Below are 27,636 nucleotides of genomic sequence, written 5' to 3'. Positions count from 1 at the left end.
AGTGGTTTAGTGTAAGACTAGGGATGTCACAGTACAGTTCTCTGGGGATGTCACAGTGGATTTATACAACACCAGGTGCAGCCAGATCTGTGGCCCTGATGATGAAGTCACCCGTTACTGAGATACCACCAGGTTGAGAACCTGGCCAGGTCAACAGAGTGGTTCATTGCTTTCCCCCCTCTAACTCTTCATTCTGTTGTGTGTGTGAGAGAGAGAGAGAGAATCTGCCGCTGACCGCTGTCCACGTATGAGACAGCACCGTTCACCAGGCCACATCTTTGCCTTGTGTTCACAGTGGTGACGTCTGAGAGTGAGAGGAAGTCTCTGAGAGGACCAGCCCTCTGGGTGGCTAGACTTGGATCTCAGTGTCTTGCGCAAGTGGCCTCCCGAGCACATGGGTGGCCTGGCGAGGCGCACACTCGGAGGTCACCACTGTACACGGACAGCCTCAGGCTTCGTCCTTCTCCACTCCCCACCCCCCACCCCAGCCCTGCCTGCTCCCTGTTAATGGAGGCCCCTGTTTGTCCCTTATTGTGGCAACACATCCGGCCACTCTGAGCATGATCTGTCTGCCCTCCTGCTTCTTTTCCAGCACCCAAACTCACCTTGAAGCTGTGCTGTTAAGGCAGCGTGTCATTGTCATGGCACCTAAAATTAAACAAAAATCATACAACTGCAAAACTGGTGTTGCGTAAACAGAACATCCTATGACTTGCTCTAGACAGAGGGTGTGCTTCTCCCAGTCCTTGATGGCTTCCTCCAGGGCCCTTGTCAAGGAAGCATGGTTATCAATGACTCAGAGAAACACATGTCCAGAGTTGGCTCTTGGGTATGCTCTATGTATTCAGTTTTGTAAATAATATATAGATTAGATCAAGTTGTGATGTAAAATTTTAACAAATTGGATACTACTGGTTGGAATTTTACATTAACTACAAATAAGTGATTAGGAACAGAAGAAAAGAAATTGGAAAAATTTGCTTAGTGCTATAAAGATTATGCTTAGATTTCTGCCTATATCTTGTGTTTTATAGCTTGTTAGTGAGGCATGGGCTAATGCAGAATGTACTGCATTTATGCAATTAGCAAATAACTGCTAGTTTTCATTTTTATCTATTAGCAACAAAATGGCATTTAACTGGGTAAAGCTCCTACCTAAATATTTGAGTATTGTGACATCTCTACTTGCAAGGTTTGAGTGAAAGATTAGTCACAGATTAGTGAAAAACAGTTATCTTTTTGTTAAAACTGGCTTATTTGTATGAATTGTTGCTTTTTCACCAGTTTGTATGGTATGTCATCTAACATTTTCTGTTTTTTTTTTTTTAATAAGAACCAAACTTCTCTATCTCAGCTGCAATAGTGTTCCATTTTACCACAGAGTATTTTATAATTAATGCTGTTGACTTTATACCCCAAAAAGGGTCAAGAAATGGATATGTAATTTGGGGGTGTTTCGATTTGTATGACAATGAAGTTAATCACAACAAGTAGAAAACCTGGGTGCTAATACAGGACAACTGCTCTTTTTCTTTTTTGGATATAGTTCCGTTGGGGTATAAAGTATTAGGTATTTGTATTTTTGCTGTCAAAATAATGGACATAAATTTTAGAGTGTTCACAGCTAAGATCTCTGTATTTGTTTTTCAACTAACAACTAATTTTAAATGTATTGTATCTTTTATTACCTGTTCTCTTAGATTGTTTTTGCTAGTAACCCTTACTCAGCTTCCGCCTTTGGGGCTTGGACTGATAATTGCTTGTGTGGAACTGCAGTACTGTGACTAACCATGGAGCTCAATGCAGCTATTGCTTACAAATGCTTAAACTTTGTAGTTTGGACTTCTTTTTTTTTCTGTAATAACAACTTATTAAATCTAGTTGTATGAAGTACTGACACTTGTCATCCTTTGCACTTGCTAAGGAGTAGCTTGGAGTATATGGATTGCGTCTGGGGACATCTGCACACTCCAGTTTGCTTGATGAGCTTTTTTAGGGGGAGGGGGGACAAACTCCTTTACAGCAGGTTCAATACAGCAACATTCACCTTTTTAATGACGTGAACAACACTCGTTTAAAAAAAAAAAGTGTATTTGAAACAGGAAGGTGTTTGTTGACACAAGTGAGTGTGTATGCAAGATTTTAAGGTGCAAGTGGGCTTTCATGCCAGCGCTTGCCACGGGAAACCAATTTTCAAAATCAAAACCAAGAACGTCAATGAAAACGTAAGTACGCCCCCTTCTGTTTTAATTTTTACGCTAGGCTCTCAGGGATCCTCTCGGAAAATGGGTCTTTTTACAATCCTGTAGTGACTTTGGACATGCCAGAAGCTCTCTTGTAGGCACTAACTTCGATCCTTGTAAAAAACGGACCCCGAGTGCCCGCACGAAAGAATCCCCGGGCGCTTTTATAACATTCGGGTGCCAGCGTCCCAACCCCGAGCCGTTCAATGGTGAGGTGTGGGATGTGGCGCAGGTGGTTTCCGTCCCAAGAGCCTCGGGCGCCCGAGGGGGCGGGGCCGGCGCCAAGCAGCGCCCCGCCTCTCGGGGTGTCCCGGCTCCGCCCTCCAGCCGCTTGGCTTCGCAGGGGAGCTGGCCGGGCGGCGCGGGGCTGCCAGGCTCCCTGTCGGGCCTCCCCGGCCCGCCTCGCGCCCCTTCCCGCTGCTGGTCCCCAGAACCGGCTCCAGGCTGCCCTTCCCCGGTGGCCCCCGCGCGTGGCGGCGTCCCGCAGGTAAGCTAACCCGCGACTCATGCTCGCTCCCACCCGCCGCCCCCCGGGCTTCGGGCTTCGGGCGCTGTGGCTTCAGCAACCGCCCCCTGAGCGGCAGGCTGCGTCCCGAGGCCTGAAGCTCGTGCGGGAGGCCCCGGGTTCAGCGCAGCCGCGTCTGCGGACTCCATCGACCATTTGGAGCTCTGTGACTGTACCTTGTGCAGCCCCTTCCAAAAGGGGGAGAGGATTACTGTTCCAGGTCCCTTTTACGCTTCGTTTTCCAAAAATATATTATGCCCTGAACAACAAATGGAATCCTATTTTCAGAATGTTAGTCTGATTTGGGCCCCATCTCCTGGCATAACGATTCTGGGATCCTGGCTCGGAGGCGGCGTAGGTAAATGAACGGTGCTGAGATGACGATCAGCTGGCTATTTCCAGGAGAAGCCGGGAGGCCTGGCGTTACTGGGGCGTGTGGTTGGAAGCGGCGGTTCTGAAGCAGCCCCCTTGGCTGGACGCTAACTAAGCCCTTGTCTAGGGGACAGACCCTGCCTGCTGAGAAGGCTGGGGTTATGTCTAAAGTACCTGCTTTACAGAAAGAAAAAACCTTACACGCAAGCGCTGATGGACACAGCTTAAAAATTGTACCAGACCCACGGCACGTGGGGTCACTTGGACACTTAAATTGGAAGACAATATATTTTTAACCAGAGCAGGTGTACTAAATAGGTTCATGATTACTCATGAGATGAGGGGAGTCCGAATTGAGGAGTCCTGTTCTTCAAAGGACTGTTGGGAAGGAAAACTGTTGGCTCTAATTTAGGCTCAGTGATTAGAAGCCTGTGAGTTAACTGGCAAAAGACAGATTAACAGGAGAAAAAGCAAAGCTTGTTCATATGCACATAAATCCAGCAAAGAAGTGGTCCCTCCAAATTAGAGGAAGATGTTTATAATGTAATTTAATAGGGGAAAGGAAGGGGGAGAAAAGGAATTCTATGGGAAGATCAAATGGTTTCTTTTTTAAATCAGCTTTCCAATGCAATTGTTTCTTAATTTGAAAATTAAAAAGATAGGCTATAGTTGATTTACATTATTAGTTTCAGTGTACAATATAGAGATTCAGTATTTTTATAGATTTAGGGAAGACGGGTTTTTAGGGGAATAAATGGAAGCTAAAAAAGTTTGTGAAATGTTTGTTTATGCAGGTGCAAGCGTTTTCTGTGTTCTTTGGTGAGTGCAACTCCCCAGGAGAGAGCACTGATTGATTACAGCCTCACAGAATCTTCTGCCTTGAGTCAGATAAGGGAAGCTTTGAAAATGCTTCTTTTGCGTCTGTTGAATTTCAGATGTCTTAAGTTTAAAATAATCTTCGCATCAACTCTGGGAGTCCAAGGGGTCCTCACAAATAAATGGCTGGAATGACTCACTAGGACAGGTAGCTGAGTTACCTGTGTCCTGTCCCATTACAAAGTATTGTGAAGGGAACAGAATTCCAAGTCTGGGCATTGTTTGTGTTTAGATAAAGACAAACGTGTAACTGTACCTGTGTAGCTATGTGTACCTTCACCTTGGTGTTTAATTCTGGCCCACGTTACCATGGCGTTTTCTTTGCTGATTCTGGTGGAATCTTTGGTTAAGATGGTTTTGAGCTGAACTGCTAATGCTAAGTATAAGGGAAACATTCCAGCTTGTCATCTTCACCGGAGGCCTGACTTGTGGTCAAGGTCTGGTCCCTAAGGCAGGAAGTTATCTTGTGCATCTGGTCTCTCCTTTCAAAAGGGCCCTTCTGCTCAATTTCCCTACTCTACATTATGAGCAAAAAACCCACAGTTCCAACACACACCCACAAGAAGGACTAACATTTAAAAGACCGAAACTATTAAGTATCAAGAAGAATCTAATTGAGTTCTGATAGAGAGGTATAAAGTGGTACAACCATATTAGAAAACTGTTTACAAGGGTTGAATGTGACTGTCTTCTCACTCATGGGCACAAGCCCAACAGAGATGTATAGCATGTTCCCAAGACACTATGAGAAAGGCAGAGTTATTCCTACAGCCCCCGTCTGGAGGCTCTCCACATGACCTGCACGTTAGAATGGATACAAATGGAACACTGTATAAGAATGAAAATCTACAAATCTAGGCCACAGACTCAGTGTTGATCTAAATCAACCAGACGAGGAGTACATAACCTATGACTCCCCATATAAACGGGGAAGGAATAACTGAAACGGGGCATGGAGTTGGCTGTGGGGTTGTGGTAACTCTTGATCTGGGTGTTGCATACAGGGTGTGTGCAGTTCATGAAAATTCACTGAACCATACACTGAGATCTGTGTACTTTTCTGTGTTTCAGTGGAGCATTAAAACAAAAAGGGGGGCTCTGTGAAAGGTAAAAGCTGATGCTTGGCACAGATGCAGTTCTTTCCAGGCACCCTTCGTACCCCCTGGACCGGATTTCTCTTCTGGCTGTCGCTGCTACCAGGAGCCCATCCATACTGGCCTGCGTTCCCAGTCACCCAAACCTCAACCTCCCTGCTCCCCATCTTCCTCCCTCCCATCTCTAGGCTCCCTTCCACTCTTCCTTAAGCTTACCAACACCCAGGAGGATTTGTTTTGATTTAGTCAGTTAGGAAAGAGAGGTGGAAGAGAGAAATGGAGTTTAAAAACCTCCATCCACTCACTAGTCTCTGCAGTTGATGGTTGAGCCTCAAACATTGAAAGTCATTTAATCTCACACATACGTATGCTGACTGACTTACATGCAGTCTTGTTTAACATGCAAGATCTGTTGACCCCAATTCCACATTTATATAGCCTGATTGACATTTTTTAATATTTATTTATTTTTTGGGGGGGTCTTAGTTGCAGGGCACAGGCTTAGTTGCCTTGCAGTCTGTGGGAACCCAGTTCCCCCACCAGGATCAAACCCATGTCCCCTGCATTGGAAGGCAGATTCTTAATCATTCGACCACCAGCAAGTCCCTTGATTGACTTTTTAACATTATACTTTCTTTTATTTTTAGATACATGTAGATTCAGATACTGTTGTAAGAAATAAGAGATCCCATGTATTCTTTACCCAGTTTTCCCGTACCATCTTGCAAAACTGTATTAAATGTTATGCCCAAAACACTGACATTGATACGGACAAAATGAAAAGCATTTCCATCACCAGAAGAACACCCACTATTGTCCCTCTCCCATCCTCCTAAATTCATGGCGATGACTTATCTGTTCTCTGTAACTTTCTCATTTCAAGAATGGAATATAGGGAATTCCCCGGTGGTCCAGTGGTTAAGACTCCATGCTTCCACTTCAGGGCAGCACAGGTTTGATCCCTGGTCAGGGAATTAAGATCCCGCATGCAGTGTGCTGCTCAGCCAGGAAAAAAAAAAAAAAGAATGGAAATATACAGTGTATAACCTTTGGGACTGGCTTTTTTCAATCATAGTTCTCTAGAGATTCATCTTGGTTGTTTTATTTATCAGTAGTTTGTTCCTTTTGATTCAGTTCAGTCACGTCCAAATCTTTGCAGCCCCATGGACTGCAGCACGCCAGGCCTCCCTGTAACCAACTCCCAGAGCTTACTCAAGCTCATGCCCATTGAGTCCAACCACCTCATCCTCTGTTGTCCCCTTCTCCTCCTGCCTTCAGTCTTTCCCAGCATCAGGGTCTTTTCAAATGAGTCACCTCTTCGCATCAGGTGGCCAAAGTATTGGAGTTTCAGCCTCAATATCAGTCCTTCCAATGAATATTCAGGACTGATTTCCTTTAGGATAGACTGGTTGGATCTCCTTGCAAAGTCCAAGGGACTCTCAAGAGTCTTCTCCAACACCACAGTTCAAAAGCATCAGTTCTTCGGCGCTCAGCCTTCATGGCATGGATACACCATGGTTCGTTTAACCACTTGTTCGAAGGACATCTGGATTGATTCTAGCTTCAGACTGTGAGAGATAAAGCTTCTGTAAACATTCACTTACAGGTTTTTGTGTGGACATGTCTTCATTTTCTCTGGGGTAAATGCCCAGGAGTGCAGTCACAGGATCGTATGGTGTTTTCATGTTTACTTTTGGAGAAACTATCAAAATGTTTTCTAGAGTCCAGTGTACCTTTTTACACATTAACCGAAACGTGTGATGATCCAGTTTCTCTGTACCCAGGATTTGGTTTTGTCGCTGCCTTTCCACTTAGCCATTCTGATGTGTGTGCAGTCGCAGCCCATCATCGTTTTGGTTTGCGTTTCCCTAGCGGCTAATGATGTTGACCATTTTTCCATGCGCACATTGTCATCTCTGTGTCCTCTTCAGTGAAACGTCTCTGTTGTTGCCCATTTTCTAATTGGTTTGGGGCTTTTTATCATGTGGGTTTTTTTATCATTTTTTATTCTCTTTACTTGATCAAGTAGTACAGAGCTCCCATACACCCCTTTCAGTCCTCTCCCCTCAGGTTGCCGCTATTAATACTTTGCCCCTATTAATACCTTCGAGTGGTACCTTTGTTTCGGTTGATCAGCCAATATTGATAAATTATTAACTAAAGTCCACAGTTTGTTAGGATTTATTCTCTTTTTAATTTACTTTTATTGATGGATAGTTGAACTAGTTTTGTTAATTACTTCTATACAGCAAAGTGACCCAGTCATACATCTTCTTTTCCATTATGCTTTGTCATAGAATACTGAATATACTATGCAGTAGGACCTTGTTTATCATTCTATGTGTGTGTGTGTGTATAGGGTTTACTTTTATGTTGTACGTGTCTGTGGATTTTGACACATGCATGATGTCATGCATCCAGCATTATCGTATCATGTGGAGTGATTTCACGGCCCTGAAATTTCCGCGAGCTTCGCCTGCCCCCTTGCAGCCACTCTTCTATTTACTCTCTGTATAGTTTCAGCCTTTTGCGAAATGTCAGTGTAGTTGGAATCATACAGTATGTAGCCTTTTCAGACTGGCTTCTTTCACTTAGTAATATGCATTTCAGTTTTCTCCAAGCCTTCTCATGGCTTCAGAGTTCATTTCTTTTTAGTGCTAAATAATATTCCATTGTCTGGATTCTTTCACCTGCTGAAGGACATCTTGGTTGCTTCCTGTTTTGGCAGTTACAAATAGAGCTGCTATAAATGTGTAGGTTTTTGTATGGACGTGAGTTTTCAACTAATTTGGGTAAACACCTGTGAGCACAGTTGCTGGCTGGATCGTATGATAAACATATGCTTAGCTTTGTAAGAGACTGCCAGGCTGTCTTCCAAGGTGACTGCACCATTTTGCACCCCCACCAGAAATGACTTGCTGTTGCCCTACATCCTTCTCAGCATTTGATTCCATCAGTGTTTTGGCTTTTAGCTCTTTTAAAAGGTGTGTAGTGGCATCTCATTGCTTTAATTCATAATTCTCTGGTGATATATGAGGTTGCTTGTTGTGTGCTTATTTGCCATCTGTATTATCATTGATTTGAAGTCTGTTGAGTTCTTTAGCCTATTTTTTACATCATTTTCTTATTGTTGAGTTTTTAGAATTCTTTGTGTATATTAGTTACAGGTCCTTTGTATGTTTTGGAGATAAAGTTCAACTTATCAATTTTGTCTTTCATGAACCATGCTTTTCATGTTGTATCTAAAAATTCCCAAACCCGTAAGTCATCTATGGTATTTTCTGGAAGTTCTATACATTTGTTTTTAACATTTATGTCTGTGATCTACTTGAAGTTAATTTTTGTGAAAGGTGTAAGGTTTGTGTCTAAATTCGCTTCTTTGCATGTGGATGTCCAGATGGTCCAGCACCATTTGTTGAAAAAACCACCTTTTATCCATTAAATTGCCTTTGCTGCTTTGTAAAAGATCGGTTGGCTGCGTTTATGAGGGTCTATTTTGGGGCTCTGTATTTTGTTTCATCAGCTTCCCAGGTGGCTCATTTGTAAAGAATCCACCTGCAAGGCAGGAGATGTGGGTTCGATCCCTGGATTGGGAGGATTCCCGGAGAAGGAGATGGCAACCCACTCCAGTAGTCTTGCCTGGGAAATCCCATGGCGGGCTACGTCCGTGGCGTACCAAAGAACTGGACGTTCTGCTCCATTGTTCTATTTGTTTTTTGGCCGGCACTACACCATCTTGATTACCGTAGTACTGTATTAAAGTCAGGTGGTGTCAGTCTCACAACTTGGTTCCTTTTCAGTGTTGTGTTGGATATTGTAGATTCTTTCCTTTTATATACAAACTGTAGAATCAGTTTATCAGGATCCACAGAATAACTTTCTGGCATTTGGGTTGGGACTGCATTGAATCTGTAGATCAGCTCGGGAAGAACTGATGTCTTTAATAGTTGAGTCTTCTTATGGATAAATATGAAATAGCTCTCCATTTTTTACTTTTCCTTTCTTTTTTTAGAATATGTAGTTTTCCTCATATAAATCTGGCACATATAGTTTAGATTTATGCCTAAGCATTTCATTTCAGGGTGGTAAGGTTGATGTATAGAAAAGCAGTGAACTTTTTATTTTTTAGCCTTATATCCTGAAACCTTGTTACATAATCTCTCACAAATTCCAGGGTTTTTTGTTTGGTCAATTCTTTGAGGTTTTCTGCATAGACGACCCTGTGTTAAATGCAAGGACAGTTTGATGTCTTCCTTCCCATTATTTCCTTTTCTTTTCATATTGTTTTAGCTAGGACTTCCAATATAATAGTGAACAGGAATGGTGAGAAAAAGACATCTTTACCTTGTTTCCAGTCTTAGGGGGAAAGCATCTAGATTATTAGCCTTAAGTATGATGTAAGCTGTAGGTTTTTCATAACTGTTCTTTATCGAGATGAGAAAGTTCCTCTCTATTGCTGATTTTTGTATTGAATAGGTGTTGGGTTTTGCCAAATGTCTTTCCTAAATCTATTGAGAGGATGATACAGTTTTTCTTGATTTTTAAGTAGTGAACCAGCCTTTTATACTTGGAATAAGTCCCACTTGGCCATGGTGAACATAATTTTGTTTGTACATAATTGGATTTGATTTGCTAATATTTTGTTGGAGATTTTACATCTGTGTTCATGAAAGATACTGGTCTACAGTTTTGCTTTCTCGTAATGCCTTTATTTGATTTTATGTTAGAGTAATGCTCTCCTCATAGAATGAGTTGGGATATGTTTCTTATGCTTCTGATTTCTGAAAGACATTGTGGAGAATTGATGTCATTCCTTCCTTCAGTGTTTGGTCAAATTCATTAGTGAAACCACCCGAGTCTGGTGCTTTCTATTTTAGGAAGATATTAACAGTTGATTCAGTTTCTTTAATAGATGTAGGTCTATTCAGATTATCTGTTTTTCCTTGTGTGAGTTTTGGTAGATTGTACCTTTCAAAGAATTGGTCTGTTTCATGTAAATTATCAAATTTATGGGCATAGAGATAGAGTTGTTCACAATCCTTTCTTAACCTTTTAATGTTCATAGACTCAGTGCTGGTGGGCTGTCCTTCACTTGTGATATTAGTCATCAATGCCTTCTCTCTCTTTTTTTTTTGCTTTTGGTTAGCCTAGCTGGGTAGAAGTTTATCAATTTTATTGATCTTTTCAAAGAACCAACATTTTTGGTTTCATTTTCTCTATCCTATTTTCTATGTCATTGATTTTTTGCTCTCATTTTTAATTTATTTAAAAACTGTTATTGATGTATGGTTGATTTACAATGTTGTGTTAATTCTTCTGTAATGCAAAAATGACTCAGCTATGTAAGTGTATGCACACACACACACGTATATGTATTCTTTCTATTACGGTTTGTCACAAACTATTGAATGTGGTTTCCTGTGCCATTCTGTAGGACCGTGTTGTTTTCCATCCTATAGATAATAGTTAGGCTCTGCTCATCTCAAACTCTCATTCTTCCCCTCCCCTCCCTGTCCCACTGCCCCCGGCCTTGGCAACCACACATCTGTTCTCTGTGAGTCTGTTTTGCAGATATGTTGACTTGTATCGTATTTTAGATTCTACATATAAGTGATATCATTTGGTTTTTGTCTTTCTCTTTTTAACTCCCTTCACTCAGTATGATGATCTCTAGGTCCATTCATGTTGCTGCAAATAGAATTATTGCATTCTTTTGATGCAGAGTCATATTCCATTTTTACATATACCACATCTTCTTTATCCATTCATCTGTCAATGGACATTTAGGTTCCATGTCGTGGCTATTGTAAATAGTGCTGCTATAAACATAGGAGTAGATGTGTCTTTTCACATGTAGTTTTTTCTGGGTATATGCCCAGGAAAGGGATTCTTGGGTCATATGGCAACTCTAGTTTTTTGAGGAACCTCCACATTGGCTGCACCAATTAACATTCTGGAGATCCAACCAGTCCATTCTAAAGGAGATCAGCCCTGGGTGTTCTTTGGAAGGAATGATGCTAAAGCTGAAACTCCAGTACTTTGGCCACCTCATGCAAAGAGTTGACTCATTGGAAAAGACTCTGATGCTGGGAGGGATTGGGGGCAGGAGGAGAAGGGGACGACAGAGGATGAGATGGCTGGATGGCATCACTGACTTAATGGACGTGAGTTTGAGTGAACTCCGGGAGTTGGTGATGGACAGGGAGGCCTGGAGTGCTGCGATTCATGGGGTGGCAAAGAGTCGGACACGACTGAGCAACTGAACTGAACTGGACCACAATGTAAGAGGCTTCCCTTTTCTTCACATCCTCTCCAGCATTTGTTATTTGTAGACTTTTCAATGATGGCCCTTCTCACTGATGTGAAGCTGTGTCTCATTGCATTTCTCTAATTATTAGTGATGTCGAGCATCTTTTCATATGCATTTTGGCCATCTGTGTTTCTTCTTTGGAAAAATGTCTATTTGGGTCTTCTGCTCATTTTCCAATTGGGTTATTTGTTGTTGTTATTGAGTTGTATGAACTATTTGTATATTTTGGATATTAAGCCCTTGTCAGTAACATCGTTTGCAAATAATTTCTTCCATTCAGTAGGTTTTCTTTTCATAGAAAAGATGGTTTTTATGTTTTCCTTTGCTGTGCAAAAGCTTGTAAGTTTGATTAGGTTCCACTTGCTTATTTTTGTTTTTATTTCTCTTGCTTTGGGAGACAGACCTAAGAAAACATTCGTACAATTTACGTCAGATAACTTTTTGCCTGTGTTTTCTTCTAGGAGTTTTATGGTGCCGTGTCTTATGTTTAAGTCTTTAGGCCATTTTGAGTCTATTCCTGTGTATGATGAGACTTCATTGATTTTCGTGCAGCTATCCAACTTGCCCAACACCACTTACTGAAGACACTTTGTTTTCTCCATTGTATATTCTTGCCTCCTTTGCTGAAGATAAATTGACTGTGGGCATGTGGGCTCTCTGTTTACTTCTGGGCACTCTGTTCTGTTCCATAGATTTGTAGGTCTGTTTTTGTGCTATTACCACGCTGTTTTGATTACCATAGCTTTGTATTGGGTTTGTGCAAACATAATTGTGGTTGTGGACCGTGAATTTTAAATCACTATAACTAGGCTCAAGCACATCTTTGTTGATAAAAATAGGAACCATTACAGTCAACACATTTTTGCCAAAAGAAATAAGTTTGTTTATTCCTGTAGCATAAAAATCCGTGCTTCAGGATTCACCGAACTCTTCAAAAGCATTTTCTGCCTCCTGCTGGCTGTGGAGGGGTTTTCCCTGCAAAAAGTTGTCAAGGTGCTTGAAGAAGTGATGGTTGGATGGCAAGAGGTCAAGTGAATATGATGGACGAGGCAATATTTTGTAGCCCAATTCGTTCAACTTTTGAAGCATTGGTTGTGTGACATGCAGTTGGGCGTTGTCATGGAGAAGAATTGGGTCCTTTCTGTTGACCAGTGCTCGCTGCAGGCATTGCCATTTTTGGTGCATCTCATCAATTTGCTGAGCACACTTCTCAGATGTAATGGTTTTGCCAGGATTCAGAAAGCTGTAGTGAATCAGAGAGGCAGCAACCACCAAACAGTGACCATGAACTTTTTTTGGTGCAGCTTTGACTTTGGGAAGTGCATTGGAGCTTCTTCTCATTTCCAAACACTGAGCTGGTCATCTCTGGTTGTCATTGTATAAAATCTGTTTTTCATCAACGTCACAATCCAGTTGAGAAATGGTTCGTTGTTGTTGCATAGAATAAGAATGTGTGTGTGTGTTAGTCTCTTAGTCATTTTCAGCTCTTTGCAACCCCATGGACGGTAGCCCGCCAGGCTCCTCTGTCCATGGAATTCTCCAGGCAAGGATCCTGGAGTGGGTTGCCATTTCCCACTCCAAAATAAGATAAGCACTTCAAAGTGACACTTTTTAAATTCCCAGTCAGCTAAGGAGGCACCCACTTACCAGTCTTTTTCACCTTTACAGTTTGCTTCAAATGCCAAGCACTGTAGAATGGCTGGTGTTGAGTTCTTCAGCAGCTTGTCATGTAGTTGTAAGAGGCTCAGCCTCAATGATGGCTCCCAGTTGGTCGTTGTCAGCCTCTGATGGCTGGCCTCTGCACTCCTTATCTTCAAAGCTCTCGTCTCTTTTGCAGAACTTCTTGAACCACCACTGGACTGTACGTTCATTAACAGTTCCTAGGCCAGATGCATGGTTGATGTTACAAGTTGTTTTTGCTGCTTTATGACCCATTTTGAACTCAAATAAGAAAATCACTTGTATTATCTTTTTGTCTAACATCATTTCCATAATCTAAAGTACATATAAAATAAATAGCAAGTAATAAGTCATTAGCAAAAAAACAAAATGAAAAATAGGCATTAAAATGGTGTATAACACAACCACATGTAAGAGTGGATTCCAGTATCACATGACAAAGTTCAACAATGCAAAACCGCAGTTACTTTTGCACCAGTCTAATAGTGTTGTCTGAAGTCTGGGAGGGTTCTGCCTCCTGCTTTGTGCTTTTCCCTCAGGGTTGCTCTGGCATTTCTGGGTCTTTTAGGTTGTGGTTGTTCAATCGCCAAGTCGTGTCTAACTCTTCACGACCCCGTGGCCTGCAGCACACCAGGCCTTCTGGTCCCTCACCATGTCCCAGAGTTCGCCCTAGTTCATATCCATTGAATTGGTGATGCCATCCAACCGTCTCATCCTCTGTCGCCCTCTTCTCCTCCTGCCTTCAGTCTTTCCCGGCATCAGGGTCTTTTCTAATGAATCAGCTGTTTGCATCGGAGTTGGAGCTTCAGCTCCAAGTATTGGAACTTCAGCTTCAGCATCAGTCCTTCCAATGAATATTCAGGGTTGATTTCCTTTAGGATTGACTGGTTTGATCTTGATTTCCAAGGGACTCTGAAGAGGCTTCTCCAGCACTAAAATTTGAAAGCATCGGTTCTTTGGTGCTCAGCCTTCTTGTCCAACTCTCACATCTGTGCATAACTGCTGGAAAGACAATAGCTTTGACTATACGGACCTTTATTGGCAAAGCGATGTCTTTGCTTTTTAACATGCTGTCTAGGTTTGTCATAGCTTTCCTGCCAAGAAGCAGTCATCTGCTAGTTTCATGGCTGCAGTCAACATCCACAGCGATTTAGAGCCCAAGAAGTGGAACTCTGTCACTGCTTCCACCTTTTCCCCTTCAGTTTGCCATGAAGTGATGTTACCAGATGCCCAGATCTTAGTTTTTTGATATTAAGTTTTAAGCCAGCTTTTTCACTTTCCTCCTTCACCCTCATCAAAAGGCTTTTTAGTTCCTCTTTGCTTTCTGCCATTAAAGTGGTATCATATGCATATCTGAGGTTGCAGATATTTTTCCTGGCAGTCTTAATTCCAGCTTGTAACTCATCCAGCCTGGCATTTCGCATCATGTGCTCTGCACATAAGTTAAATAAGCAGAGCGACAATAAACAGCTTTATTGTACTCCTTTTTCAATCTTGAAACAGTCAATTGTCCCATACAGGGTTCTAACTGTTATATCTTGACTCACATTCAGGCTTCTCAGGAGACAGGTAAGATGGTCTGGTAGTTCCATCTCTTTATAAGTTTTCCATAGTTCTTTATTATCCACACAGGCAAAAGCTTTAGCGTAATCACTGAAACAGAGGTAGATGTTTTTCTAGAATTCCCTTGCTTTCTGACGGGAATGATTCTGCAAATGTTGGCAACTTGATCTCTGCTGCTTCTGCCTTTTCTAAACCCAGCTTGGACATCTGGATGTTCTCAGTTCACGTAATGCTGAAGCCTAGCTTGGAAGATTTTGAGCATGACCTTACTAACGTGGGATATGAGTGCAGTTGTCCAGTGGTTTGAACATTATTTAATAATTCTTTTGGGGAATTGGGATGAGGATTGACCTTTTCCAGTCCTGTGGCCACAGGGTGGGTTTTCCAAGTTTGCTGACATATTGAGTGCAGCACTTTAATAGCATCATCTTTTAGAATTTTAAATAGTTCTGCTGGAATTCCATTGCCTCCACTAACTTTATTGGCAGCAGTACTTCCTAAGACCCACTCCACACTCCAGACTATCTGGCTGTAGGTGAGAGACCACACCATCATAGCTGTTCGCGTCATTAAGACCTTCACTGTACAGCTCTTCTGTGTGTTCTTTCCATTTCTTCTTGATCTCTTCTGCGTCTATTAGGTCTTTACTGTTTCTGTCCTTTATTGTGCCCATCTTTGGAGGGAATGTTCCTTTGTTATTTCTGGTCTTCTTGAGATCTGTAGCCTTACAATTTCTGTTGTTTTCCTCTATTTCTTTGCATTGTTCATTGAAGAAGGCCTTCTTGTCTCTCCCTGTTATCCTCTGGAACTCTGCATTTAGTTGGGCACACCTTTCCCTGTTGCTTTTTGCTTCTCTTCTTTCCTCAGTTATTTTTAAAGCCCCTCAGATGACCGCATTGCCTTCTTGCATTTCTTTTTCCATGGGGTGGTTTTGTTCACGGTCTCCTGTACAGTATTATGCACCTCTAGCTGTAGTTCTTCAGGCACTCTGTCTGCTAGGTCTAATCCCTTGAATCTATTCATCACCTCTGCTATATATTCATAGAGGATTTGAAATAAGTCATAACCAAAGGGCCTAGTGGTTTTCCCTGCTTTCTTGAGTTTAAGCCTGTATTTGGCTATGAGGAGCTAATGATCTGAGTCACAGTCAGCTCCAGGTCTTGTTTTTGGTGACTGTATACAGCTTCTCCATCCTTGGCTTCAAAGGATGTAATCAATCTGATTTTGGTATTGACCATTTGGTGATGTCCATGTATAAAGTCATCTCTTGTGTTGTTGAGAAAGGGTGTTTGTTATGACCAATGCGTTCTCTTGGCAGAATTCTGTTCGCCTTTGCCCTGCTTCATTTAGGGCCTTCATTTGGCCTCCATGGCCAAACTTGCCTGTTACTCCAGATATCTCTTGACTTCCTACTTTTGCATTCTAGTCCATCTTTATTTGGTGTTAGTTCTAGAAGGTCTTGTAGGTCTTCGTAGAACTGTTCAACTTCAGCTTCTTCAGCATTACTGGTTGGGGCATAGACTTGGATTACTGTGATATTGAATGGTTTGCCTTGGAAACAAATCGAGATCATACTGTCGTTTTTGATACTGCACCCAAGTACTGCATTTTGGACTCTTTTGCTGACTATGAGGGTTACTCCATTTCTTCTAAGGGATTCTTGCCCACAGTAGTAGATACAATGGTCATCCAAATTAAATTCACCCATTCCTGTCCTTTTTAGTTCACTGATTCCTAAGATGTCGATGTTTCTCTTGCCATCTCCTGCTTGACCACATCCAGTTTACCTGGATTCATGGACCTAACATTCCAGGTTCCTATGCAATTCTGTTGTTACAGCGTTGGATTTTATTTTTGTCACCAAACAATCCACAGCTGGGCGTCGTTTTCGCTTTGGCCCAGCCTCTTCCTTCTTTCTGGAGCTCTTCCCCAGTAGCATATTGGGCACCTTCTGACCTGGGGGCTCATCTTTTGGGTCATATCTTTTTGCCCTTTTCCACAGTTCGTGGGGTTCTCACAGCTATTATACTGGAGTGTTTTCCCATTCCCACCTCCAGTGGATCACACTTGGTCAGAACTCTCCACTTTGACCCTTCCACTGGGTGGCCCAACACAGCCTGGCTCATAGCTTCATTGAATTACTCAAGCCATTTTGCCATGACGAGGCAGTGATCCATGAAGGGGTGGGTATTTTATGGTTCCAAATAAATTTTAAAATTATTTGTTCTAATTCTGTGAAAAATGACATCGGTAATTTGATAGGGATTGGATCAAATCTGTTGATTGCTTTGGGTAGTATTAGCATTTTAACAGTGTTCTTCCAATCCAAGAGCATGGTATGTCTTTCGATTTCTTTGAATCATGTTTAACATCCTTTATTAATATTTTATAGTTCTCAGCATAGAAGTCTTTCACCTCCTTGGTGAGGTTTATTCCTGAGTGGTTTTTCTGAATGCAGTTTTAAAAGAGGTTATTTACATTCTCTTTCTGATATTTTATTGTTAGTGTAAAAAAATGTAACCAATTTCTGACTGTTAATCTTGTATCCTGCCAGCTTGTTGAATTTATCAGGGTTTTTCTGTATATAGTATCATGTTGTCTGCATATAATGACAGTTTTACCTCTTCCCTACCAATTTGTGTGCCTTTTATTTATTTTTTGTCTACTTGCCGAGGCTAAGACTTCCAATACTATGTTGAAGACAGTGGGCATCCTTGTCTTGTTCCAGATTTTACCATTGAGTATTCAGTTGGCTGTGGGTTTGTCATAAATAGTTTTTATTATATTGAGATGCGTTCCCTCTATACCTACATTGTTTGTTTTTATCAGGAACGGATGCTGAGTTTTATCAAGTGCTTTTTCTGTATTTATTGGGATGATCTTGTGGCTTTCTCCTTCCTTTTGTTTATGTGGAGTATCACACTGAACCATCCTTGTGACCCAGGATGAATCCAGCTGGTCGTGGTGTGTATCCATTTTTATGTGTTGTTGGATTTGGCTTCCTTTTATTTCGTTGAGAATTTTTGCATCTATATTCATCAAAGATACTGGCCTGCAATTTTATTTTTTGTGTCTTTGTCTGGCTTTGGTATCAGCATGATGGTGACTTCATTTTTCCTTCTGCCTGCATTAGGTTTATTTACTTTTCTTTCTTAGTTTACTAAAGTGAAAGCTTAAGTTTTGACTTTAGATCTTTTGTCATTTGTAATATAAAATATTATAAGATGATAATTTGTATTTTCATTTAGTTCAAAATATTAATTTGATTTCTCTTGAGATATTTTCCTTTGCCCCATGTGTTATTTATAAATATGTTGCGTAATCTCCAAATATTTTTTGAATTTTCCAACTATCTTTCTTCTGTTGCTTACAAGTTTAATTCCATTGTGATCTGAGAGCATGCTTTGTATGATATTTGTTCCTTTAAGTTTGTTGAAGTGTGTGTTATGGCCCAGAATATGGCCTGTCTTGGTCAATAATCCACATCAGTTTGAGAAATACATATATTCTGCTGCTGTTTTTGTTCAGTCGCTCTGCTGCTGCTGCTGCTAAGTCACTTCAGTCGTGTCTGATTCCGTGCGACCCCATAGATGGAAGCCCACCAGGCTTCCCGTCCTTGGGATTCTCCAGGCAAGAACACTGGAGTGGGTTGCCATTTCCTTCTCCAATGCATGAAAGTGAAAAGTGAAAGTGAAGTCGCTCAGTCATGTCCGACTCTAGCGACCCCATGGACTGCAGCCTACCAGGCTCCTCCATCCATGGGATTTTCCAGGCAAGAGTACTGGAGTGGGGTGCCACTGCCTTCTCCGGTTCAGTCGCTCAGTCGTGTCCAACTCTTTGCAGCCCCATGGACTGTAGCACACCAGGCTTCCCTGTCCGTCACCAACTCCAGAGTTTGCTCAAACTCATGTCCATTGAGTCAGTGATGCCATCCAGCCATCTCATCCTCTATTGTCCCCCTTCTCCTCCTGCCTTCAATCTTTCCCAGCATCAGGGTCTCTTCCAATGAATCAGTTCTTCGCATCAGGTAGCCAAAGTATTGGAGCTTCAGCTTCAGCATCAGTCCTTCCAGTGCATATTCAAGGTTGATTTCCTTTTGGATAGACTGGTTGGATCTCCTCACAGTCCAAGGGACTTGCAAGAGTTTTCTCTACCATCACAGTTCGAAGGCATCAATTCTTCGGTGCTCAGCCTTTTTTTGTTGTCTAGCTCTCACATCTGTACATGACTACTGGAAAAACCATAGCTTTGACTAAATGGACCTATGTCGGCAAAGTAATGTCTCTGCTTTTCAACACACTTTCTAGGTTTGTCATAGCTTTTCTTCCAAGGAGTAAATGTCTTTTAATTTCGTGGCTGCACAAAAAGTGCAGTCTACACTTGAAAGTCACTGTCTGCAGTGATTTTGGAGCCCAAGAAAATAAAATCTGTCACTTTTTCCACTTGTTCCCTGTCTGTTTGCCATGAGGTGCTGGGACTAGATGCCATGATCTTCGTTTTTTGAATGTTGAGTTTTAAGCCAACTTTTTCACTCTCCTCTTTTACCTTCATCAAGAGGCTCTTTAATTCCTCTTTACTTTCTGCCATTAGGGTGGTGTCATCTGCATATCTGAGTATATTGATATTTCTCCAGGCAGTCTTGATTCCAGCTGTGCTTCATCCAGCCTGGCATTTTGCATGATGTGCTCTGCATGTAAGTTAAATAAGCAGGGTGGCAATATACAACCTTGACGGACTCCTTTCCCGATTTGAAACCATTCTGTTGTTCCATGTCTGGTTCTCATTGTTGCTTTTCTCAGGAGGCAGGTAAGGTGGTCAGGAATTCCCATCTCTTAAAGAATTTTCCACAGTTTGTTGTGATCTACACAAAGAGTTAAGCATAGTTGATGAAGCAGAAATAGATGTTTTCCTGGAATTCTGTTGCTTTTTCTATGATCCAAAAGATGTTGGCCATTCGATCTCTGGTTCTGCTCCCTTTTCTGAATCCAGCTTGTACATCTGGAAGTTCTCGGTTCACAAGCCATTGAAGCCTAGCTTGAAAGATTTTGAGCATTACTTTGCTAATGTAGAGATGAGTGCAATTGTGCGGTAGTTTGAGCATTCTTTGGCATCGCCTTTCTTTGGGATTGGAATGAAAACTGACCTTTTCCAGTCCTGTGGCCACTGCTGAGTTTTCCAAATTTGCTGGCATGTTGAGTGCAGCACTTTCACAGCATCATCTTCCAGGATTTGAAATAGCTCAGCTGGAATTGCATCACCTCCACTAGCTTTGTTCGTAGTGATGCTTCCTAAGGCCCTCTTGACTTCACATTCCAGATTGTCTGGCTCTGGGTGAGTGATCACACCATTGTGGTTACCCGGGTCATTAAGATCTTTTTTCTGTAGTTCTTCTGTGTATTGTTGCCACCTCTTCTTAGTATCTTCTGCCTCTGTTAGGTCCAGTTCTACTACATCCTTACTGAGTTTTTGCCTGCGGGATCTTTCAGTTGTTGATGGAGATGTGCTAACACCTCCAACTGTAACAGTGGGTTTGTCTGTTTCTCCTTTCAGTTCTGTCAGTTTTTGTCTCAAGCGTTTGGCTGGTCTGTCGTTAGAGCCATGTCCTAAGCACAGTTATATCTTCTTGGAGACTTGGTTCATTTATCATTTATGTAACGCCCCTTTCTGTTGTGGATAATTTTCCTTATTCTGAAGGTTGTTGTGTCTAAAATTAATGTAACTACGACAGCTTTCTTTTTTATTGTTTGTTTGTTTTTGGTTGTGCTGACACTTCGTTGCTGCATGCAGGCTTTCTGTGGCTGCAGTGAGCAAGGGCTGTTCTTGGTTGCAGAGGCCGGGCTTCCCGTGGCTGGTGGCTTCTTTTGTCGCGGAGCTCTGTCTCTGGGACATGCGGACTCAGCAGCCGTGGTGCATGGGGCTTAGTTGCTTCATAGCGTGTGGGATCTTCCTGGACCAAGGATTGAACGCATGTCCGCTGCATTCGTGGGCAGATTCCTATCCACTGGACTGCCAGGGAAGTCCCATATTACAGCTTTCCTTTGATTTGTGTTAGCATGATCTATCTTTCTTCATCTCTACTTTAAAAAAGTTCTTACTGTGGTTAAAAAAAAAAATAACACATAACACAGCACTGCCCCCTGACCCATTTGTAAGTGTTCGAGTAGTATTAAGTGTGTTCATTGTTGTGCAGTGGATCCTGAAACCTCTTTCTTCCTGTAAACCTGTACCTATGTACACATTAAGCAACAACTCCCCACTTTCTTCCTCCCCAGCCCCTGACAGCCACCATTCTGCTCTCCGTTTCTATGAGGTTAACCACTCTAGATGCTTAATTTACATGGACTCATAGTTTTGTTTTGTTTTTAATGACTGGCTTGTTTCACTTAGCATAGAATCTTTCATCCATATTGTAGCATATGTCAAAATATCCTTTTTTTTTAAGCTGGGTAATAGTCCATTGTTTGTCGGTACCAGAGTTGATCCATTCATCCATCTATTGACGCATACTTGGGCTGCTTCTCCCTCTTGGCTGTCATGCATAATGTTGCTATCAGAATGGGTGTGCAACTGTCTTTTAAGATTCTGCTTTTAGTTTTACTGGATACTCAGAAGTGTTTTTGCTAGATCAAGTAGTAATTATATTTTTCATTTTTTGATAACTCACTGTACTGTTTTCAGTGGTGGCTGCACCATCTTACACTCCCACCACAACAGTTTCCAGTTTCTTCACATTATTGTTAATACTTGTTGTTTCCTGCTGTGCTGTTTTTATAATAACTGCCCTAATGAGTGTGAGGTGATTCCATCCTTTTACTTCTTTCTAATCTATATCTTTACATTTAAAGTGGGTCTCATGTAGATAGCATATAATTGGACTCATTTCTCTCTCTACCTTTTAATTGGTAGATTTAGGAAATTTACACTTAGCGATTTTGGATGTAGTTGAATCAGTATCAATCATATTTATAGCTGTTTATTATACATTGCTCTCATTTTTGACTTCTTTTAAAATTTCCTCTTTTTCTGCCTTCTATGCATTTATCGAGTAAATCATAAGATTCCATTTTCTCTTATTTCTTAGAACTTCAATTGTACTTCTTTTATAATTTTTTTAATTACTAGTGGCCCTAGGATTTGCAGCTTGCATTTATACTAATCTAAGTCCACTTTCAGATAACACTGTTCTGTGCTTCATGCAACCCCATGGACTGTCGCCTGCTGGACTCCTCTGTCCATGGAATTCTCCAGGCCAGAATACTGGAGTGGGTGGCCGTCCCCTTCTCCAGGGGATCTTCCCAACCCAGGAATTGACCCAGGTCTCCTGCATTCAGGCAGATTATGTACCATCTGAGCCACAAGGGAAGCCTCATGGGTAGTGAGTGCAGTTACCTTATAATAGTGCATTTCCAGTTCCTCCTCCTCGTCCCTTATAGCATGGCTTTCATTCATTCCACTTGCACATAAGCTATAATCATCAAATACGTTGTTGCTATTATTTTGAATAGTTACTACTAGATTAAGAATTTTGAAACTAAAAGATTTTACTTTCCTTCCTCATGTTCTTCCTTTGTATATGTAGACCTGAGTTTCTGACCCTTATCATTTCCCGTGTCTCTGAAGAATTTCTTTTAATACTCCATGCAAGCAAGGCAGGTTGGCTGGTGACAAATTCCCTCAGTTTTTGTTTGTCTGAGAAACTCCTTATTGCTCCATTTTTGAAGGATAATTTTGCTTGATACAAACTTGTAAGTTGGTGGGTTTTTTCCTTTTACCATTTTAAATATTTTACTGCACTCTGTACTTGCTTGCATGGTTTGTGAAGACAAGTCCAATGTAATTTTTATTATTGTTTCTCCATAGGGAAGGTCTTTTTTGCTTCTGGCTTCTTTCAAAAACTTTTGTCTTTGATTGTCCACACTTTAAATATGATATGCCTGGGTGTAGATTCGGGGTAAGGGAAACTATCATCTTTGATTGTCCACACTTTAGATATGGTATGCCTGGGTGTAGATTCGGGGTGAGGGGGTGTTTTCTTCTGCTTGATTGTCCATGCTTTAGATATGATATGCCTGGGTGTAGATTCGGGGTGAGGGGGTGTTTCTTCTGCTTGGCTGTCCACACTTTAGATATGGTATGCCTGGGTGTAGATTTGGGGTGAGGGGGTGTTTCTTCTGCTTGGTGTTTGCTGAGCTTCCTGGATCTGTGGTTTGCTTTGTGAGGCTAATATTGGAAAATTCTCAATCATTATTAGTTAAAATATTTCTTTTACTCCTTCCTCTGTCTCTCATTCTGCTATTCCATTACACGTGTTACACCATAATTGTTTCTTAATTCTTGAATAGTGTGTCGTTTTCATTTTTTTTTTCCTCTTTGCATTTCAGTTTGGGAAGTTTTTATTAACATATCTTCAAATTCACTGACTCAGTGTCAACTCCACTGTGAGCCCACCAAAGATACTTTTCATTTCTGTTACAGTGTTTTTGACTTCTAGCATTTTCTTTTTAAAAACATTTTTATTGCAGTGTAGTTGCTTTACAATGTTGTGTGAATCTGCTGGACAGAAAGTGACTATTTATATATGTACATACGTGTGTGTGTGGGTGTATGCACACACTCTTTTTCGTGTTCTTTTGCAGGATGGTTCATCACAGAATATAAATATAGCTCTCTATGCTGTGCTGTAGGACCTTGGTGTTTATCATTCTATATATGTTGTTGGCATCTGCTAATCCCAGACTCCCACTCCATCCCTCTCCTTCCCTTCCTCCCCCTCAGCAACCACACTTCTGTTCTCCATGTCTGTGAGTCTGTTTTATAGACAAGCTCATTTGTGTTTTTTAATTCCACACGAGTGCTGTCTTAACGGTATTTGACTGTGCGTGACCTCGCTCAGAGTGCTCATCTCGAGATCCTTCTGTGCCGCTGCAGATGGCATTACTGCGTCCTCTTTTATGACTGAACAGTGTCCACTGTCTCGATGTACCACATTTTCTTCATCCATCACCTGTCAATGGACATTCGTCCAAATAATATAGGTTGTTTCCGTGTCTTGGTGTTGAAAGCAGTATTGCTATGAACATTTGTTGGCGTTGCTCAGTCGCTAAGTCACGTCTGACTCTACGACCCCATGCACTTTAGCAGGCTCGGCTCCTCTGTTCACCACCGTCTCCTGGAGTTTGCTCAGGTCCATGTCCACTGAGCCGGTGATGCTGGATATTGTTTCCATTTTGGCCCAGCCACTTCATTCTTTCTGGAGCTTTAATTGCCCTCCACTCTTCCCCAGAGCATATTGGACACTTTCCGACCTGGGGGGCTCATCTTCTGACGTCATAGCTTTGTGTTGTTTCACGCTGTCCGTGGGGTTCTCCAGGTAAGAACACTGCAGTGGATTGCCATTTCCTTCTCCAGTGGACCACGCTTTGTCAGAGCTCTTCAGTGTGACCCATCTGTCTTGGGTGGCCCTGCCAGGCATGGCTCATAGCTTCACTGAGTTGGCAAGCCCCTTCACCACAAGGCTGTGATCCATGAAGGGGGCTGTTAACATAGGGGCGCATTATCTTTTCAGATTATAGTTTTGTCTTAGTATATGCCTAGGAATGGGATTGCTGGATCATATAGCAACTCCTATTTTTTGAGGAAAACTCCTTGCTGTTTTCCATAGTGGCTACACCAATTTACATTTGGCTCAGCAGGTAAAGAATCCACCAGCAGTACAGGAAACAGGAGATGTGGGTCAATCCCTGGGTCAGGTAGATCCCCTGGAGTAGGAAATGGCAACAACCGACTCCAGGATTCTTGCCTGAAAAATCCTATGGACAGAGGAGCCTGAGGGGCTGTACAGTCCAGAGGTTTGCAGAGTTGGGACACAGATGAGTGACTAAACGGTATAAGAGGGTTCTCTTTTTCTCCACACCCTGTCCAGCGTTTTTGTAGACTATTTTTTTAGTTCTTTTTTCAAAAAAGTATTATTTTATTCATTTATTTATTTTGGTGGTGCTGGGTCTTTGTTGCTGTGCTTGGGCTTTCTTTGGTTCTGGTGAGCAGGCCCACTCTCTAGTTTCGGTGCCCAGGCCTCTCCCTATGGTGGTTTCTCCTGTTGCCGAGCATGGGCTTTAAGGTGCATGGGCTTTAGCAGTCGCGGCGCACGGGCTCAGTGCCCGGAGGCATGCGTTGTCTTCCCAGACCAGGGATCAAACCCATGCTCGCTGCATTAGCAGGTGGATCCTTAACCACCAGACCACCAGAGAACTCCACCCATTTTTCAGTTGGTTTTGTGTGTGTGTGTGTGTTGTTACTGAGTTATATGAGCTGTTTGTGTATTTTGAAAATTGAACCCTGTTGGTCACATCATTTAAATATTTTCTCCCAGGGAAGTAGATGAACAGGCCTTTTAGCATAAGGTTTCTGTCTGGCTGGCTGTTGGGCGCCCTTCCATGTTTGTTGTAGTGTCAGCGGCTTCAGTTTCCTCTAGTATCCTTGTCTTTGTCCCCCCTCTTTCCTTTGGGTTATCTGTTCATTTTGTTTATGGTTTTCTTTGCTGTGCAAAGGCTTGTAAGTTTGACTAGGTTCTATTTGTTTATTTTTGCGTTTATTTCTATTGCTTTGGGAAACTGACCTAAGGAAACATTGGTACAATTTATGTTAGAGAGTGTTTTGCCTATGTTCTCTTATAAGGGTTTTATGGTGTCAGGTCTTACGTGTAAGTCTTTAAGCCATTTTGAGTTTAGTTTTGTGTATGGCATGGGGGCGTGTTCTAATTTCATTGGTTTGCATGCAGCTGTCCAACTTTCCCAACAGATTGCTGAAAATACTGTCTTTTCTCCAAGGTATGTTCTTGCCTCCTTTGCTGAAAAGACTGTCTTTTCTCTGTTGTGTATTTTTGCCTCCTTTGTTGAAGATTAATGGACTGCAGGTGTGTGGGCTGTCTGTTTCTGAGCTCTCTGTTCTGTTCCATGATCTATATGTCTGTTCTTGTGCCAGTGCCACGCTGGTTTGATTACTGTAGCTTTGCAGTATTTTCTGAAGTCTGGGAGGGTTATGCCTCCTGCTTTGCTCTTTTTCCTCAGGATTGTTTTGGCAATTCTGGATCTTTTATGTCCCACATAAATTTTAGGATTATTTATTCTAGTTCTGTGGAAAATGTTATGGATAATTTGATAGGAATCTCATTAAATATATAATTGCTTTGGGTACTATGGCCACTGGGCTTCCCTGGTCGCTCAGATGGCAAAGAATCTGCCTGCAATGCAGGAGACCTGAGTTTGATCCCTGGGTTGGGAAGATCCCTGGAAAAAGGAATGGCAACCCACTCCAGTATTCTTGCCTGGGAAATCTCATTGACAGAGGAGCTTGGCCAGCTACACAGTCTGTGAGGTTGCAAAGAGTCGGACATGACTGAGCAGCTAAGCAGCAGCAGTGTGGCCATTAAATTTATAATATGATGATTCCAAAGTCTGATAATGATGCTTGCTTTGTCTCCAAATTGTGTCATTTCTTATCTGTAATTTTTTGTTGAAAGCTGCACATGACATATTGGGAAATAGGTAAATAAGCCTTTACTGTCAGATTTTATCTATTTGAGTGGAAACACTGGCTGATTTTATTTTGGGGAGGGGCTCCAAAATCACTGCAGATGGTGACTGCAGCCATGAAATTAAAAGATGCTTACTCCTTGGAAGGAAAGTTATGACCAACCTAGACAGCATATTAAAAAGTAGAGACATTACTTTGTTAACAAAGGTCCGTCTAATCAAGGTTATGGTTTTTCCAGTAGTCATGTATGGATGTGAGAGTTGGACTATAAAGAAAGCTGAGCACCAAAGATTTGATGCTCTTGAACTGTGGTGTTGGAGAAGACTCTTGAGAGTCCCTTGGACTGTAAGGAGATCCAACCGGTCCATTCTAAAGGAGATCAGCCCTGGGATTTCTTTGGAAGGAATGATGCTAAAGCTGAAACTCCAGTCCTTTGGCCACCTCATGCGAAGTGTTGACTCATTGGAAAAGACTCTGATGCTGGGAGGGATTGGGGGCAGGAGGAGAAGGGGACGACAGAGGATGAGATGGCTGGATGGCATCACTGACTCGATGGACGTGAGTTTGAGTGAACTCCGGGAGGTGGTGATGGACAGGGAGGCCTGGCGTGCTGCGATTCATGGGGTTGCAGAGTCAGACACGACTGAGTGACTGAACTGAACTGGGCTCTGTTTAGTGTTTGCTGTAGTTGTAGGTGCTGGTGGCTTCAGTTTCCACTAGGGTTCTTGTTTTTGTCTCTCCTCTTTCCTTTGGGTTTCCCTAGAAACTATCTTTTAAAAAAGTTTTTGGACTTCCCTGCAGTCCTGTGGTTAAAAATCCATGCTTCCACTGCCGGAGGCATGGGTGTGACCCCTGGTCTGGGAACTAAGATCCCATATGCCATGTGGTATGGCCAAAGAAACCCAAAAACAATTTTTTGAGATAAAATTCATATATAGTTAACCCATTTTAAGTGTGCAATTCAGTTATTTTTTATATATTCACAGGTACAGCAACCATCACCACAGTCAATATTACAGCATTTTCCTCACAGAGAAATCCGACCCCTTCCCTATGGCCCACCTGATAGCACTCTCCCAGCCTTAGCAGTCACTAGTCGTCGTCTTCCCCTGTACAGCTCCCCTTTCTGGAAGTCTCGCATGAATGGAATCGTGTACTGTGTGGTCCTCTGTGACTGAGCTCTTGCACTGAGGAAAATGTTTTCAGGGTTCATCCATAGTGTCACACATATCAGTACTTTATTCACTTTTATGGCCAAAAATACCATTTGTCAAATGTATCCATTTGTCAGTTAATGGGCATTTGTGTGGTTTGCACCCTTTGTCTATTATAAATAAAGCTGCTATAAACATTTGTGTACAAGTTTTTGTGTGAACATCTTTCATTACACTCAGGTATATAACTCGGAATGGGATTGGTTTACCTTTTTAAAAAACAGCCAAACTGTTTTCCAAAGTGGCC

General features: G+C 42.0%; 2 protein-coding genes across 5 annotated transcripts in view; both read left to right on the top strand.

Annotated features, from left to right (window-relative positions):
• The window catches only part of CPEB3 (cytoplasmic polyadenylation element binding protein 3), a 348,047-nt gene that overhangs the window by 287,968 nt on the left and 32,443 nt on the right, over positions 1–27,636 (top strand). The window lies entirely within an intron of this gene.
• On the top strand, positions 24–27,537 carry LOC147344047 (uncharacterized). The gene is made up of 4 exons (XM_086379276.1): positions 24–132; positions 296–519; positions 2,263–2,730; positions 27,162–27,537. Exons 1-4 carry the CDS (start codon positions 24–26, stop codon positions 27,351–27,353), a joined length of 993 nt encoding a protein of 330 aa, XP_086235402.1. The 3' UTR covers positions 27,354–27,537.

This window comes from Bos grunniens, chromosome 26 (genome assembly GCF_055505025.1).
Source record: "Bos grunniens cultivar Pamir isolate PY7600 chromosome 26, Bosgru_T2T1.0, whole genome shotgun sequence".
Taxonomy (NCBI): domain Eukaryota; kingdom Metazoa; phylum Chordata; class Mammalia; order Artiodactyla; family Bovidae; genus Bos; species Bos grunniens.
This window is presented reverse-complemented; position numbering and strand designations above follow the sequence as displayed.